General features: G+C 41.3%; 1 protein-coding gene across 2 annotated transcripts in view; it reads right to left on the bottom strand.

The window, feature by feature from the left end:
• Positions 1-5,688: 5,688 nt before the first annotated feature.
• Positions 5,689-17,656, bottom strand: part of ppm1bb (protein phosphatase, Mg2+/Mn2+ dependent, 1Bb) — a 35,178-nt gene continuing 23,210 nt past the window's right edge. Inside the window, exons 3-6 of one of the 2 annotated variants that reach the window (XM_038736360.1) lie at positions 15,337-15,454; positions 14,280-14,391; positions 12,931-12,988; positions 5,689-7,018 (exon numbers count right to left, since the gene is read on the bottom strand). In XM_038736360.1, coding sequence (XP_038592288.1) covers positions 6,989-7,018; positions 12,931-12,988; positions 14,280-14,391; positions 15,337-15,454 — 318 coding nt within the window. In that variant the 3' untranslated portion in view covers positions 5,689-6,988. Of the gene's footprint in view, positions 7,019-7,784; positions 10,790-12,930; positions 12,989-14,279; positions 14,392-15,336; positions 15,455-17,656 lie in introns of those variants that run through there. The other variant, XM_038736359.1, reaches the window with a different exon arrangement.

Genomic DNA, 17,656 nt, shown 5'->3' with positions numbered 1-17,656 from the left:
CACCTTTAAGTCTGGTCTCTCACTGCAAACCAAACTTTCACTTACAGCGCATGTAACAAGGAGTAGCCCCTGATAAAAAATAAGGGATGACTGTCTGGAAAGGTTTCAGCCACTGATGTGTCACGCTAGCTGACGTTGGCTAACGATTGCTAATATTAGCATGACAGGAATGCAGCAAACTGACTCCACTGCAAACACACCAGCTTTCCCCACCTCTCTCCCTGTCTGCTCCCCTGAGTTTCTCCATAAGCAGTAGGTTATGTTTTAAAGACACAGAAATGTAACTTTTCTGGATATTTTCACTTGTGATCCAATAAGGTCCGAGCTTATCAAGACCAGTGGGTGCTATAATTTAATGTTATGTCTCAAGCGTCTAATCTGATTTATCTTGAGACGCAATGAATAAGAAAGCTAATGTTTGTAATGATGGCACCAAAACAGGGTATTAAACAGGCCCAGGACTGTCTATCATCAGGCTGCAGCCTCTGCTGCTCTGTCAGCTCCTACACGCACCGCCCAGCAGAGCGAGATGCCGCGGTGGAGACTGAAGTTAAGTTCACATGAAACTATTGGAGTTGTCGACACCTACGCTCATTAAGAAGGTTTTATTGCACATACTTGCAGTAGTCCTGAGTAAAAAGACAATACTCGATCAATACACCTGTCTGTAAGGTAAATCATCTGTCCTCAGACTGTCATCCTGTAGGCTATGTTACTAGCACAGCTAATGTTAACTTGGCAATCACCCAAATGGAAAGCTGTCTGTCTGCACCCTTGAAATTTACAACATTGTTGTAAACTCAGCTGCTGGCTGAGACAAACCAGCCACTCCTTCTACCTGGTAACATTACCTGCAGGAAGTGAATAACAGCAGAAGAGGAATGATGGACTGAGTTTTTATTCTTTCTAAACATCACTCACGCTGAAGGCGTGTCAGGAGGACAACGTCTGGCTGCTCTGCTACCTCACCCCCTCCATCTACACTGACACACAGATCCAGATCTGAATGTTTCTATCTCTGTTTAGTTCCCAGATGAGACGCTGCGGAGCATTTAGCTGCTCAACATGACTGGCTGTCATCGACTCCACATAGGTAACAGCTGATCAGGACTCACCTCTGCAGAACCTTCAGTCCAGTTCTGCTGGTTCTGATCCAGGTTATGTTCAGTTAGCAGGTCTCTCTGTTGTAGCTGCAGGAGCTGATGCATCACATGGTGATGGGGAGCCTGACGTTCAGGAAGGAATCTGTGCTCAACATCCTCAGTGAGACACGCACTCAGAGGACACCTGTCCTCACATCTTCTTCTTTGCGTGTCCACTGTCTCACAGCATCCCCCTGGAGACATCCCCATCCTGCAGCACCTTAAATATAAAGGTGAGTGTCCAGGAAAGGGTCCCTGTCCTCCAGTCTGATCTGTGTTCCTAGAACACCCAGAGGCCTTGTCCTGGCTGCTGCTCTGCAGAGAGAAATACAACAGGAACACACCTGGGCACTCATCTTGGAGACTCCCAGGTCCCCTGTTAACGTCATTCTGTGTCCCAGGCCCAGCGAGGAGATGGTGTAGATGGTCATCCCTGTCACCCGAGGACCAGTTCACCACCAGCATCCTGAGACACTAGGTGTCCAAATGTGAGGACGGTCTCTTGGTACCTGTTGACCAGCGGTAGTGTCCATCTTCACAGTTCCAGCAGTAAACTGGCTCAGCTCACCCTGGAACAGATCCTGGAGCTCATGGACAGCCTGAGCAACACCAAGAACCGCTGTCAGTACACACAGGCTTATTGATTGCTTTAGGAGGGATTGATAGCTGATTTGTGTCTGTCTCTGCCAGTCTTCACTCAGACCCCGATCCTTCGGCTCTGCAGCACGTTCAGGTCAGCTGTGACGAGGTCCCCAAGATGAAGGGGGGCACGCACACACTGACGGGTGACATTACTGCAGCGGCTGACCAGTTCCTCCTCCTCCTGCAGGCTCAGCAACCTGTTCACCCTGGCGGAGGAGTACGAGGACTCTCAGACACAAGCCTCCCAAGTCCCGCTGAAAGGCTCCACCTCCTCGCCTCACTTCCACCCAACAAGGAGAGCGCCTCAGTACGTAGCGAGGATAACTTGAATCAGCATATTGTTCGTTGATTGGTCTATTTCAAAACCATATGGAAATTTGAGATAATGTGTCTGATTTGTGAAACAAGCAGGAACCTCCAGGTTTGAACAGTGAAGCCTCCAACCTGCATTCTAACAGCCAGCACTGGGGTGACTCTACTGGATCATATATGGTCTCAGTCACTAGTTTCAAGTGTTCAACACAGCATGATTTAGTAAATTATGGTCCCATTTAGAGGAAAATAGACCAGAAAGCAGGGGAGGCTTTAGGGCAGGGAAACCTTGTGATTGACCAGTCACTATGTGTGACCCAAAAATGGCACACCATGAATGTTCAGTCTGCAGAGCTGAACACGTCGTCTCTCAGCTAGACAGGTAGGCTGGAATAAAATACAGCTGCTTGTTACTTTCTATAAATTTAACAAAGACATTCTGTTGGCTTCCTGCCATTTGGGAACAGACTTGTTGTTCTGGAGAAGCTGAAGCATTTATTACCTGACTTACCGACACCATACTTCTACTGCCAGAATATTTTCCTCCTGAGATTCACCGTCACTTTCTGTGACTCAGACAATCAAACACTGAGACCTCCAGATTAAAGGAGCTGCTCTGATAACCGCACCTGTCAAGTGGTTTCCGCAGGGTCTTAAAATCTAAAATTTAAAAATCAAAACTTAAGGCCTTTAAAGTCTTAAATTCTCTGAAGTTTGTTCTAGGTATTGAATGATTTTAAACGGGTATGTATCTTCCAACATCCATGTGCCTCTAATGCTCATTGAAATGGCCCCAGTTCTGTCCTTTACTGTAAGTCTCGATGGTTAAATTTAAAGAGGACAGTGACTACAGAGGAGCTGAGGTTAGTAACGTTAAAGCAAATTAGGGATTCAAACTAACATTAGTCCTTTTAAGCTAATGAGATTATTCTTTTGGATTCTGATGTACAAATAAAATGCTTGTATTACAGAAGGGAGGTGGTTCTCATGTTGCCTATTTATATTCTACAAATGTAAAAAGCAGTCAATTAAGACACAAAGGCAAACATGAATAATCCTATCTGTAATGATTCTGAGGTCATGAACAGTGTCTTCCTGCCATTATAAGGTGGTGCAGCTCAAAACTGCTTGGTGCTGCGCCATGAATATAAAATCATTGTGGAGAGCATCAAAACTAACCAAATTTTCCCAGATCTAATGGTTAGAATTCAACCCCAGTAGACTTATTTAGCAAGATTAGCTTTCAGGGTGTAGCAGTGTTTCCCCTATGGAGTTGTAGCAGCAGAGGTGAAGCAAAAGTTTTGTCTGAATATAAACCCCAACACAACATGCCTAAGCATCACTGCTCTTGTGTCCATGAGCTTGCACTGGACATTAGAATAGCTAGAAATGTCAGTTTTTCCAGTTTAATGTGAGCTTGAGTTGAATGTTTTGGTGGTGGTCATGGTCTTCCCCATGAAAATTTTCATGTCTCTGAACAAATAGTTGGAAAAGCTAGAGCAGATAAGAGTCTACTGGGGAGGAACTACAACCCAGATTTGGGGAAGTAATTTGGTTGGTTCTGTTGCGCCAGTGATAGCACAGCATGTTTTGGGCATCACCTTAATGGCAGGAAAACTCTGCTAATATGACCTCAGATCTGAGGTTAAAGACCCTGCACATCCCAATAGTGTTATTTACTCTAGTCAATTAAACCTCTGGAGTTAAGCAGAGAAACACACAGGTGAGAGAGTAAGGTCAGTCAGCTACAGTCTGTCCACACCTGCATAATCCCAAGAGAACATCTAATCAGCCATTCAAGTGAAACACCTATGTGGGTGTAACATGGGACCTTTAACTGCCTCCAGAGACTCGTTCAGTGCTTAGACGTTTGCCGGACAGCTTATGACAAAATGTCAATGTCTGACGCTTTACTACAGGGGCACATGCAATGATCGCAGTAAATACTTAACCACGGCCTACAATGTTTATTGGGTGGACATTTGTACAGTTTGTTTTAATGCATACATTACACATATTCATAGTCTGATAATCAGACTTACCATTTTGTTTCACTTCATTCTATTCAAATTACTGAACTAATCTGGATATGGGTGCCAATTCAGAGCTCTGAAACCAGACTAACGTATTCCATATATTTCAGTACATACTAGCAGACTAGATGCTTGTTTTTCTGTGTCTCTGGTCAACTTACAATTACATAGTTATTCTATTTCTAAGATCTCTGCTGGTCTTTGGACACTTTATTGTTTTGAAAATGTAACTTTTTGGAATTTTAAGATTTCAAGTATCTCTGCTACAATTTCCCTCTGGGGATTAATAGTACCTAACTTTGTACAGAAAAGGTTTGTGTATAATATCTCCTCTGTACAGTTTAAAGGTCAAGCTTGACTACAGGGAAGGATCCCAGGACCCTGAAGGACTTCAGTATCTTGCCTAAAGAGATTTCTGAAATGTGCTGCCCCCTGGACAACTCCCAACTGTTGTCCTCACTGTCACATAATTTGCCTCAAAGAAATGTAATTGTCACAGGGGCAACATTGAGACAAAACAAGCTTTCCAAATGACTGGTAACACAATCATGTTTTAAATCTGTTCTGGGGCCTGTATCATGAAGCAAGTTCCATTTAGTCCGGTTCTGTTTGTATTGTCACGTTGGTTGTCAACAGGTTTTGTTGACTCAGGATTTTAAGCTGAAAGCATTTTCAAATGAAAGAGCCAGAGTTATAAGCATCACCAGAACCATGAACCAAAAAATAACAAGAATTACGAGTGCAATTCTGGCAGGGACATTTATAAGTGTTCATGATCTGAATGGTCAGATGCCGGACTGCTGGCAGGTTTTGACCTGATCCTCTGAAGTTAGCCTGCTACTGGTGGTGGAGGATGTATTCGTGTCTTGGGGTTTAACTGTTTTGTGTCAGACTGCAACTAAAGGATTATTTTCATTATTTTGGATTATTGCTGATCATTTTCTCCATTAATCATTGTTTAATTTGTAAAATAAGGGGGGGGGATGATTACATCACAATTACCCAGTGACACATAACAAGGCTTGATTTATCTAACAACACTAGGGAATGCATGATTAAAAATAAATTAAAGTTAATAAAAGGAAAAGAAGCAAATCCTCAAATTTGAGGTGCGGGAACGATGATTTTTACATGAACAAGTAGTTGCCAATTCACTTTCAGTCATCTCATTGTTTCAGTTCTATTGTGAATTGTTGGGTAGTTTATAATAAAGCTGTGACAAACTCATTAAAGTAAAAAAATTCAATATTTAATAGAAAGTGGAATGACAAATAAAAACTGAAGTATTGTATTTGAGTTAACATACATAGTTACATTCCACTGCTGCCTGCTACCAAACAGATTATCTGTGCAGCACAAGTTACGATGGTCTCAGTTAAGTGAGACAGCTCCATGATACCCACTAATCTTGCTTTGTGATTCAGGCCCCTGAAATAGCAAATGTGGTCTAAACATCAGCAGATTACACAGGTATGGACAGCTAACAAGGCCACACAGATGTACACAAACATCCAGAAATGACATGACCGCTCTTATTAAAATACACAGCCAACACTGGATCCTTGGCAGGTATTTTATTTCATATATAGACGCTTTCTGTAATCAAATGTGAGTGCAATCAAACAACAGCAATACAAACATTACCAATGCAGTCTGAGAACCAGGAACAGGGTTAAAACAGGGAGTTCACTCACTCTACATAGCGAGCAGCTAGTAACCTCATGGACATTAAAAAAAAAAATCTCGTCTGTCAGGACAGTCCGCCGTCATGTGTACTTCAACCATGATGGTGGGGAGGGAGGTGGGGAAGCCTGTCTGACCCACCTCCTCTTACCCTAAATCTTCCTCCTACATGAAGTCCTGCCAGTGATACAACAGCCACTCCCCACCTCCATGAGTCCATCATGCACTCTGCTCTTCAGTGAACTAGATAACCTCCCATTTCCCTATCATGATTATCATCGTCATCATCCTAATAGTATCAACAACACACACACAAAAAAAAACCCAAATCATTTCCACTTCTCACACGGCAGGAGCCAATCAGAGTGCAGAGGTCCTTCAGGTTCAGTCAGTCTCAACCAATGGCTGTCCATCCGGGTTGACTAGAAAACCACGTAGCTGTACATGTAGAACCAAAGTCCTCATGCAGTGCCCTGCGAAGGTGGCACATCACATACGTGCACAAGTGGAAGTGGAGGGGGGGGGGGGGGGGGGGTATGGTTTTCGTGTGTCTGTGTTTTAGAGAGAGAGAGTGTGTGTGTGTGTGTGTGTGTGTGTGTGTGTGTGTGTGTGTGTGTGTGTCTGTGTTTTAAGAAAGGAGAAGCAAGGGTGTTAGGCAATGATCAGACCCAGGAGCCCAAAATAAAAAGTCCAGGAGAAAAATTACATACAAAGTCTTTATCCACCATCTGTCTCGGCCCTCCTCGAAAACCCACACAAACTCTCTCTCTCGCACACACAAACACACTATAGGTCCTCATGTTATTGTGAAGTCAGGTGTTCAATGTCAACATTCAAGAAAAAGAAAAAAAAAAAAACACCTCAATGGTAAAAATTATCTCTACCATCACAATGCTTCAGTTCATAAAATCTTGACATTTCTGAAAAGTGATTTTGTTTTCCTCCAGGTTTAAAGCAGTATGCGTGTGTGTGTAGTTGTTGTCTTTGTCCCACTGCTGCAAACACACACACACACACACACACACACACACACAACCAACATACGCACACTCACGCACTCCAACACACACCACATGTCCTCTTTTAGTGGAGAAAGACACGGCGCAATGGAGAGACACTCCTCCTTTTGGGCGGATGCACCGATCACCAGGAGGAGGATGGGGGTTGTTGCCACGGCTACCAGGGGTCTTCCAACTCACCAGCATTCTGGGTGATTAAAAAGGAAAAGAGAAGGAGAGCGGTGTGTTAGGTTTGTTGTCGCTGCGTCTTTCACTTCACAGTAGTCTGCCCCTGAGGCCTTAAATAATGGCAAAATTTGAACCTCACTGCCCTCTTACATCGACTTAAATTGAATAGATAATGGTGAAAGACAGTGACATTCCCGTACCCAGCCTGTAAGTTAACACAACCAGAACTCAGACCTCTGATGACTCACCTTGCGGAGAATCACGAGGCCAACTGTCAGACAGAAAAACAGGGGGAGGAGAAATGGGAGAATGGAGTCCCTATAGTCTATGCAGCTCCCCTCCACTCGTCGACGCCGGCCCATGCAATGCAGCGGCAGGCGTTATATTTGGAGGTTTCAAAACTGAGAGCTGCTCTTGTTTTAAAAGGAGACGACAGATTAAAATGCGATTGAAGGCTAGAGCTAAAAGCTGACAGGAGGGCAAGGAAGGTGAGGATTTATTTACTGTACGAGCTGTTCCCAAAAAACTTCACAGCCTACACAGAAACATATTCAACACATTAAATATAGTCTGAACACTGAAACACTGCTACAAGTTTCAGGGAATAGCCCTGCATCGAATGCCACAACTATTACTTTGGGCTCTTTCAGGGATTTTAATGACACAACTCATTTTGAAGGGCCCTGGTCAACACAGTTTCAAAGTGACTGATTTGGTACGGGACCCAAAGACAAGAAACACAGTTGTACAGTCAGGTTACAGTGAAATACACTTGACACAAATCATAGCATTATACCTCAAATCATTTTTATTTGTTCATTTGTCATTTTAACTGTGCGGGACTGATTTGGCCCATGTAATTGCATACAAATACAACTCATACATACACAAACACACACACACACACAGTGTTTAGCAAAACCACTTCTCCTCCTCTGATAGTTAAGTGCCTTATATTGAAAAGATAAGTGCAGTGCATGCAATACCAGAGACACTGGGCGTTACATAGACTTAAAATAACCTCCCTCTAACTGCTTTCAAGGATGAAGAAGAAACACTTTAGGTTCACTCTGTTCATATCAAACTTTCACAATGAGGCAAGAGTTTCAGTCATAACCTGTGAGGAATTAAATATTCCGTTTGTGGGCTTTTATGAAGCTGAAACACATCCTGCCACAGTGAATACCATATGTTTAACACTTTAGAGTTGAATATTTTAACAACTACTAGATGGACTGATATCTGAAGAAGCATTTGTGGTCCCAATCCCCCATCATGCTGCCATATAAGCAAGCTAATGTGAGGAACACTTAACACTAAACGTTCGTATGCAAGGAAGCCAAATTCTAACTGTTAGCATGTTAATTTGAAATAGTTGTTAAAATGTGTGGCAACAATCTAACTGTAGAAAATGCGTTAACCTGAGGGTGTCGCCAGAAGAAAAGCCATATTATTACCTAAAGCGAGATGGTTAATCGTATATGGTGACTTTTTTGTCATCTTAAATTTTTCAGGTTTAGCTCTACATAGCTTGACTTAGTTCAACATTTATCTGAAAGATGTACTTTATTTAGAGTAGCTGCGCTAAAGCTCGGCTGTGCTTTGAGAGCAATGCTAACAATGGCACCAGTGATGACATTAATATTCATCTGAAAACAGCGAACATTGTCATTCCAACATGTCTTCAATAGCATTTAAATTCCGATAGTTGTTAATATGCACGTAGGCATTTTATCATACATCCACTGAGTGGAAGACAGTCCCGTAAAAACAACCAGTTAGCCTTCACCTTTTAAGTATTTTCTTTTGTAAACCTGAAAAATCTTGTTTGAAAACACTTCTCATAAAGCATAAAGTTCACATCTGTGTCTAGTTTTCTAGTGCTGTGTCTTCTTTCCCTAATTTTGATGCGCTATATCATAATGTGCCCAAAATACCCTTCTCACGGTTGGTGAGAACCACAGGGTGCGTTTCCCCCAAACGGCAGCAATGAGCCCATTCCACACACGAAAAAAAACTTCGACAAACGACACAAAGCTGAAATTTTATGCTTTACGGAAAGTTTTTTCATCTTGGGGAGGCTATGCCAACATTAGTTGTGATTTGAGCAGCTAACGGCAGTTTACACCTAAAACCGACAAAGTTGACACAGCTAAAACAAAAGTTGAGCCACGTCACACAATGCAGAGAAAGCTAATGCATGTCTAAGAAAAGAAACACTGTGCAATAGATAAAGCCTTTTGATTTTGGAAATAACACCTTTCAGCTAGCACCATTTCCCCACTAGTATTTTTTCTCCATTTATCATCCAACCAACAACTTTGTTTTCTGGTGTTTAATCATCTATAGTGTGGTGGAGACTTTCAGTCTTATTTTAATTTATACACAAGTTAATGTTACAGCGCCTTTTGTCACCTGGTACCAGTATGTTTTGCCTTCTTGAGTATTATTGACACATTTACATCCACCTGAATTACAACAACCAGGAACACATTTGAACCTCGTTGTGAGTGTGGGAAGTGTGTCCCTGCTTCATATACCACACAACACAGAGTTAGACCCACTACAGCAGCGTACTAAAATGTGGTGATGTGGAATTAGGTATATGTGGTGAGGGAATGATTTCAATGAAATGAAGTACTTCAAGTACACACCCACCTACACAAGTGTCCCTCTGTGTTAAACTGCCCAATTTTTCAGTGCCCAGACTGGCTTGAACAACCTAACATCACTGACCATGCTGATAAATGGGCTAACACTCAAGTACCACGCACTACTAAAAACAGAAATTTCAGTCTTGATGATTGGTCTCTTGCTCGGTCACCCAAATTCATCCAGACACACACACACACACACACACACACACATACATATATACGCAAAAGTGTGTGCTCCGAGGCTGTAGATGGAGAAGGCCTGAAGTCAGTGTAGTGTGTTGAACACAGAACACAGTTTTCTCTGCTTTCCTTTGTCATTTTGTCCACACTGTAAGCGGGGGGGGGGGGGGGGGGGGGGTTAGTGGGGAAATCAGCCAGAAGCCAATACTGGTAGGCCATGGAGTGCAAGGTTCATTTTTTGCTTCACCAGCCACTTTTGCATGTAATAATAATTTTTTGTTATTGATTCTTATCTGTTGTAAACATCAGTCTGTGTGATCAAGTTATAAAAGTGGCTGGTAAGTTTGGGAATCCAAGCCAAGGTCGTCAGGGGATAGGGGAAACACACAAAAAAGAAAGTCCTCGTTAGTAAGGTATATAATGTGGCTCGGAGACAGAACTTGAATAGATATTTTTACTTCCATTGCATTATTAAAATATTCATGAATGGCAATGGCGGATAATTGATAGAGCCAGAAGTGGCTGATGTGTCCATTCAAGTTCTGTGATGAAGTAAGAGGAGGAGAGGTCATAGCACATCTGTCTAGAGCTCTGGGGTCGGGTGAGTGGTTATGCGAGTAGGGTGCTCAGTCAGAGGAGGGATTGGACTCAGGGGCAGACGCATCTTGGTTGGCCTCCGGCTCTGCAATGGCAGGTGAGGGTGGGGGCGAGGGGGGAGAGGGAGGGGAGGCTGGCTGCTTCCGGCCGCCATCGTCGTCGTCGAGAGTCCTCCTGCCCTCCCCTGCTCCCTCGGCATCGCTCTCCCCCCGCAGTTGGTAGGCGGCCAGGGACTCCTCCAGCACCGTGCGGTACTGCCCCCGGTGGTGCAGGCGGAACTGCCGCAGAGCCTCCAGCAGATGAGCCGCCGTGCTGCCACCTCCCTCCTCACTCTCCTCCTCTCCCCCCGCATAGGCCTGAGGTGACACGCCAGGGGTCAGACTCTGCAGGCACGCTCCATGGTCAAACACACACAGACACACACACTCACACCTAACAAACAGCTGCACAAAACTCAAACCATTGTCACACAAATATCTACCACACACTAGTGTGACAATGACAGAAACATTCTCTACCTCTGACCCTGTGACCAACAACCCTTTGTGATATTCGCTGTATGGTGTAACGGGGGTGGGGGTGGGGGTCTGTAAGTCAAGACTCCACTGGCATTAATTTGACAAATACACTGATGTGCTCTCACACACACACACCTCCTCCATCCCATCCACCCTTCCAGGCTGTTTAAACAGACACTGACCTCTTATTTAGAGTGTGTTTGTATAGTTCCTGTGGCCTTGATAGCTATTTCTTTAAGATGCTGGATGTGAAATTTCCTCCTTGACTACCTACTCTCCAATGAGGTTATTTTCAAATATCTCTTGACATAATTTTTTGTACTATGTTAAGCATCTGAAATGATCACCTTAAGATGATTATATATATATGAGACAATGTGTCTGAGAATGTAGAATTTCTGAAATCATGGGTAAGTCGGGGTAATTACTGATTTAGAGCACCAGCATCTGTCTTATTCTAATCCAAGCATTAAGCCAAAACATTTTAATGTTGAAGTTTCCCTGAATGAACATGGCATGATTTTGATGCACGTGGTGTGATCTGGGGCCTCATTTATAAACATTGCATTAGCACAAATGAAGGTGTACGACACTTTCTAAGAAATGTTGATGGGAGCCATGCTCACACACATGAACTGGATAAATGAGACATGGCAGAGGGATGAAACAGTTCAAAATGTAAAATAAACAAAAATATTAACTCTGAGTTTTATATAAAACTTAATCATTTAATATTATGAATTAATTTGCAAAAACAGAAAAAAGCCAGTCTTACATGAATAAACAAACACCCGTTTGATTGATTTCCCTGAAGTGCACAATAAAAGAACCATGATTTAGGATAACAAAACACAAACAAAGATTTTCGTTTTTGTTACTGAACACCTCAAATATGTTGCACAGTTTAATGAGAAATCATATTTAATTTGATCTGTAATTAATACTTGCATGCAGTTATTTTCATAAATAAGGTGAACTGTTGGACAAATGACGTTTAAACTGATGTCGTTTTCGATGCCACAGTGGAACAAATACGAGTGCATAGTTTCATATATTGTAATTTTCGTTACCTTATCCTCAAGCATTTGAGCCAAATCAGATGCGATGCTTGTAATAATATGAAGCAGCCTCATTAATTGAGAAGTTGTGTAAATAAATGTTTAAAAACTTACTGCATCTGGTTTTCTCTCTTTTCAAACGAAGGATTACAAATTAGGTACCTGGGTCATCCAGTGTGTCGCCCCCTCCATCAGGGATTTGCTTTCCTGCAAGTCGCTCATAATGGGGGTCGAGCTCCAGCATCCCCTTTTCATCTGATGCACTAACATTCTGTGTGTGTGTTTTAACCACCAAACAAAATCTCCTCTCTTGCTTCAATCAAGAACTTCAGTTTCACACTAGGTTAAATGTCTTTTTTTTTTTGGCTTTTCTGTCAGAATCTGTCATCCTTATCTTCATGCAGTTGCCATGTATTAATCGTAATTAGGGGCATTTCACTGACTATTTATAGGCCATTATGGGCATTAAAAGGGTGCAACAAGAACCTCACTCATCTGTACCAACATTTGCAATGATTGTGATTTATAAATGAAATTCAGAGGTGCATGTGCGCTGTGTTATAAAGCGCAATATTTTTGTGCGAAAGCGCATTCGTACGCAACCTTTTGAAGTGAATCCTACGAAGTTTTATAAATGAGGCCCCTGGTGACTCACTTTCACAATAAAACTGAACTTGTGTAGAATTACAAAATCCTATTGGTTGATGTTTCACATAACACGTTCCATAACAGCCAACTGAGTTTCATGGAGGTTGCCTAGGTTATTCTGCTGTGTTTATCCTCTAACATCTTTCACATGAATTCTCTCTCACTCTCATTTTCACACACACACACGTCCTTGTCTGGGCAGGTGTGTCTTTACGAGGTGGGGGGGGTGTGAAGGGTTGGCGAGGTGAAGAGTATAGAGGGTGATCAACTCACCCCTTCCTCTTCTCTGTGAGGGTTCAGCTTGTTGTACACCGCCTCGATCACACTCCGTCTGCAAACACACAAACAGCACACAGCTCGCTGCTTATAGAGGACAACAACTCCCTACATAATACAAACAGTCTCAGTTCATACTTAGCAAATGTATATTGATTAACATTTTAATGGAACAAAGAAAGCAGCTGAGTCGATACCTGAGTATCCGGAATTCATGCACAAACAGAATCTCTTTATGAATGTGTTCATTAAAGTGTTTTGCAGGGTGTTACCTGCATGACTGTACGTCTTTAAGTGCATGTGTGTGGCCCATGTTGGGCCCCATGCAATTGTCTGTGTGGGAACATACTCTGCTCAGTGTGACCAACTGTGACTTTATTTTAAATCTCCTTGACATTATTATATTACTTTATTTATTATTTTATGTAATTTATCTGTAAAGCTAAAGAAAAAAAAAGATAAACATAAAAGTTAATCGTCAACTATTTTGGTAACCGACAATTCGACTATCCATTTTTCATGAAGAAAAAAAAAGGACAAATGCTTTTCAGTCGTATCTGACATTAAACTGAGTATTGGTCAAATAAAACAAACAATTTTACTACATGACCTTGGGCTTTGGAAAGTTGGTCGCTTGTGAAGTTAGGGATCAAACTAAAGGTTGATTTATATTCCTGCGTTGGGTCATGCATTTATACTTGTGCGTCGGTGTCACCAGCAAACGCTAGTTGACAGTAGCGCTACAGTGTCCACTGAGTTGACTTTGGCCGGCCAAGCAGGCTAACTTTCGGTTTAGCCCTCCGCTAACATGAATGCGGGTAAAATTGTATACGTGCGGCTATTGTACATTTTTTAAATTGTTACAGACCAAATGGATCACATTGTGATAGTGAAATGAGTCTTTTCGTTCGGGTTGTGACGGTGAAATATATTGATCCACCGTGTTACAGCCGCTGATTTGGCCACTAGTAAAAGTAATTCCGGTCGGCTCGCACGCATTGCGAGGCTACCCAGCTGACCAATCAGTTTTTACGACCCGCGTCGCCTCGATGTGTAGTTTTTTAAGGAGGTGCACGTCAGGCGACGGCTACGGCGACAGCGATGGCGTAGGGTACGGGGCTTTGCAGAGGCTATGCCATCGAATTGATACAGAAGTATAAATTGCACTTTACAGTTCAGCACATTGAATTTTGACATGTGTACATTAGAATGTAATGTAAATTAAGTATCTTAAGTTTCTAAAGCTTAACAAAATCATGTATGTGGATAGTCCAGTTTAATAATATTTAACAGTATATTCTTATGTGTGAAAGGCAGTTAGATGTTATTCCAGGCTGTGTATTTACTTGCTAGCCAGGCCTCCGCCAGGTGGAAGGTTGGGGATGTTCTCAGCGGCAATGCTCCTCAGGACAGACACTAGGTCAGGGACTCCCGCCTCCCCACAGTTTCCCATTAGCTCTACACACAAACACAAAGAGGAAAAGTTTGTTAGAGGTTATGTTAGGGCTGGACAAGTAAAACAACAACAATAATTATTACAATATAATTTTTTTTAAATAACAAATGTTCAATAAATATTCAATAAATGTTTGACTTTATTCACTTGAATGATACACAAATTAGGAAATTTTATTAGAAAATGGACCGAAAAAAGCTTTTACTTAATTTGAATCGTACATATTTATTGACAAAGTTTTTATCATAATTGTTTTGAATGTTCTACCACAGATTTGTTATGTGATCCACTGTTTGGCATCTAGTGTTTAAATTACAATTAACCATCAGGTTTATTCAACTTCCACTCAGAAGCAAAAATTTGCCTTTAAACTCAAAATAAATAAGAATTTCATACTTATCGTGATTAATTATCGATATCAAAACATATGAAACTTTTCATTGTGATAACATTTCTGGCCATATCGTCCAGCCCTTGGTTATGTTGTATACTGAGCGAGTTTATAGTATTTAAACACCACCTTTCTCGGCAGAGGCTGAGAAATCACCCATAGCAGTGGGAAAAAAATCTGATACACTACTACTTACCATTTGTAGCAGACTGATTTCAAATATTTGTTCTACCTAAAGAATGTTTATCTTGTCCTGGTTATGTACACAGAAACGGAGCACAGTATGTGAGCCACTTGTTTCACTTTTACAAAAAAACATTTTTTTTTAAATGTCAAATAACTCTTGAGCCCAAAGAACAGAGTAGGCAATAAAGTACCTCTGAACAGTTAAATGTTTAGTAGTAATGGCTGAAATATTTGGAAATTAATTTAAATTTATTTTAAATCTTTGTGACTCTGTGTCCAACCAAATATCATGACAAATGCATACCGTCAGTCTATTTTTATGTTTGTATTTGTGAAGGTGTGCATGTACAAATATGTCGCGTGTGCTGACCCTGAACACGGGTCTCCAGGTATTTATCCAATTCCTCTTCTTTCTTCACAGCCTCCTCTGAGATCTTCGGAGCTCCGGGGAAACTCACCAACACCACACTCATATTGTCCCTGCTCCCCTGCAGGAACGTGGACAGGCAGAAACAGAACAAACAGAGTTAAATGAAATATACGTAGTACATAAGGTTTATTTTGTAGTTTTCAGTGTTTCCCACAGGACTTTGAGAGACTATGATGGGTGGGCCTCGGAACTTCTCAGGGGGTTGGGGGGCATGCCCTGACTTGGCCTCTAGCTCAAAGAGTAGGGATATACCAAAATAAAAAATTCTTGGTCAAAGCCAAATACCAAACTGAATACCAAACAAGTACATTCACATTTTTTCTATTTATTTTGCCTTTTGTTACCATTGCATTAAATAAACAGTGAAAACATGCTTTTTGCTCAGTGTTTCCCACAGGATTTGGTGAGACTATGGTGGGTGGGTCCAAGGCCCAAGAGGGTTTGGTAAACACATGTAATATGTTTTATACTTTCTGTGAATATAATCCAATTAATCTTAGTTCCATACTGTATAGACACCTTATTTTGACAAATCTGACATTGTCACGTGTATCCTCCCATCAAGCCTGACCCAATTTGATAAATAATGTTGTATGTGGTCCTTGTATTGCGCAACATGAAGACCTAATAGCCTCTCTTCAGGTAGGACTCTCATACTGCAACACTTGGTCTTTGTAAAGACCAGCTCGCACTGGTTCATATCATGAGATGTGTAAAAATATTTCTGGTTCATTTTGAAACTATGGCAAAAAAATTGGACTGCGGGCCGCCATGTTGTTTATTAATGGAAAACACTGTTTTTAAGTTGTACAGGGAAGAAAGAAGAAAACAGGCGTGTGCTTCATTTCTAAGTGAGTTTTGAGCCCACTGACAATAAGGCAATGACAATTACAAAAACTTACATATAGCCCCATTAAGGCAAGCTGCCAGCAGTTTGTGTTTATACACTACTTTCAAAAACAAAAGAAAAAACCCACTGATTATCAGCACCGAAGAGTGACCTTACTGCTGAAATTTCTTTAAATTAAAAAAATTAAAAAAGAGGCAACATCAGTTGCTGTTTTTTATATTTCAGCAATTCCTGTAGTCGCTTTTTATAGGCACAGACTTGCAGATGGTGGTACTTTTGAATTTTGATCTTGCACTGCAACTTTTACGGTCCGTTTAAACCTGTTTTGTTTTCAATTTAATTCTTTTCAAAAATGTTATTTAAATGTCTTTTTCTATTTTAATTTAGTATTTAATTTCCCTTTTATGTTTTAAGAAAAGTACTTTGAATTGCCTTGTTGTTGCTATACAAATAAACTTGCCTTGCCTAGTAATGAGTTATAGCAGCTCACAGTAAATACAGCCAGACTGATACGGATATTTGTATTTGAGTGTAAAAACAAATCTGATAAATTTTCTTTACACAACCCATAACATAAATAAACATTTTGAATAAGATTTCCTTTTATTTCTTCTCACAAATGTTTTTAAAACAAGAAATTTACTGCACAGGACATTTTATTTTATTTGATCTTTGGCATTTCTGTACTTCAATTCCTTGTCATGAGTGAGCTCGTCAGCACCAATGAGCTAATATTATCCAATATATCAGCGTGGCCTTTATTATTCATGTTTTAACTGAGATTACAAGTTGAGTAAAAAAGTTAAACAGATGAAGAGCTGCAGGTGCATACTGAATTAAAGATTTCCCTGTGGAGGTTTTGACCTCTAGCAGCAATATGGAGAAGTTATTGAGCATCTGTTTTGTTTGTGAGCATGGGTGATGCATTACACAGTTCTGCCAATGGTTTGACTTCAGTCTCTACTAATCTACAAATGGCAGTAACGTGCCAAGTTATGAGGTAACGTGCCAGCAAAGACAAGAAGGGGAAAGACTGATAAACATGGATGTAAACAATGGAGGTGTCAAAATGTTTTTAAAACGGCTTTGCAGATGTCAAATGGTAAGGGGACTGTACTTTAATTGCGCCTTCCTAGTCTTTCGACCAATCAACGGGTTTTACACTACACGTCACACACACACACACACACACACACACACACACACACACACACACACACACACACACACACACACACACACACACACACACACACACACACACACACACACACACACACAGATGGCAGAAGCTACCAATGCCAACTGCTCATCAGATAAGAGACTTACATTCAGACACACACACACACAGCACAGACATCGGGAGCAATTTAGGGTTCAGTATATTGCCAAAAGGACACTTCGACATGC

This window comes from Micropterus salmoides, unplaced genomic scaffold (assembly GCF_014851395.1).
Source record: "Micropterus salmoides isolate LMB-PRFRI ecotype aquatic unplaced genomic scaffold, ASM1485139v1 Ms_hic_scaffold_21, whole genome shotgun sequence".
In the NCBI taxonomy this organism is placed as follows: Eukaryota; Metazoa; Chordata; class Actinopteri; order Centrarchiformes; family Centrarchidae; genus Micropterus; species Micropterus salmoides.
The sequence above is the reverse complement of the archived record's forward strand: the minus strand, read 5'-3'. Positions and strand labels throughout refer to the sequence as shown.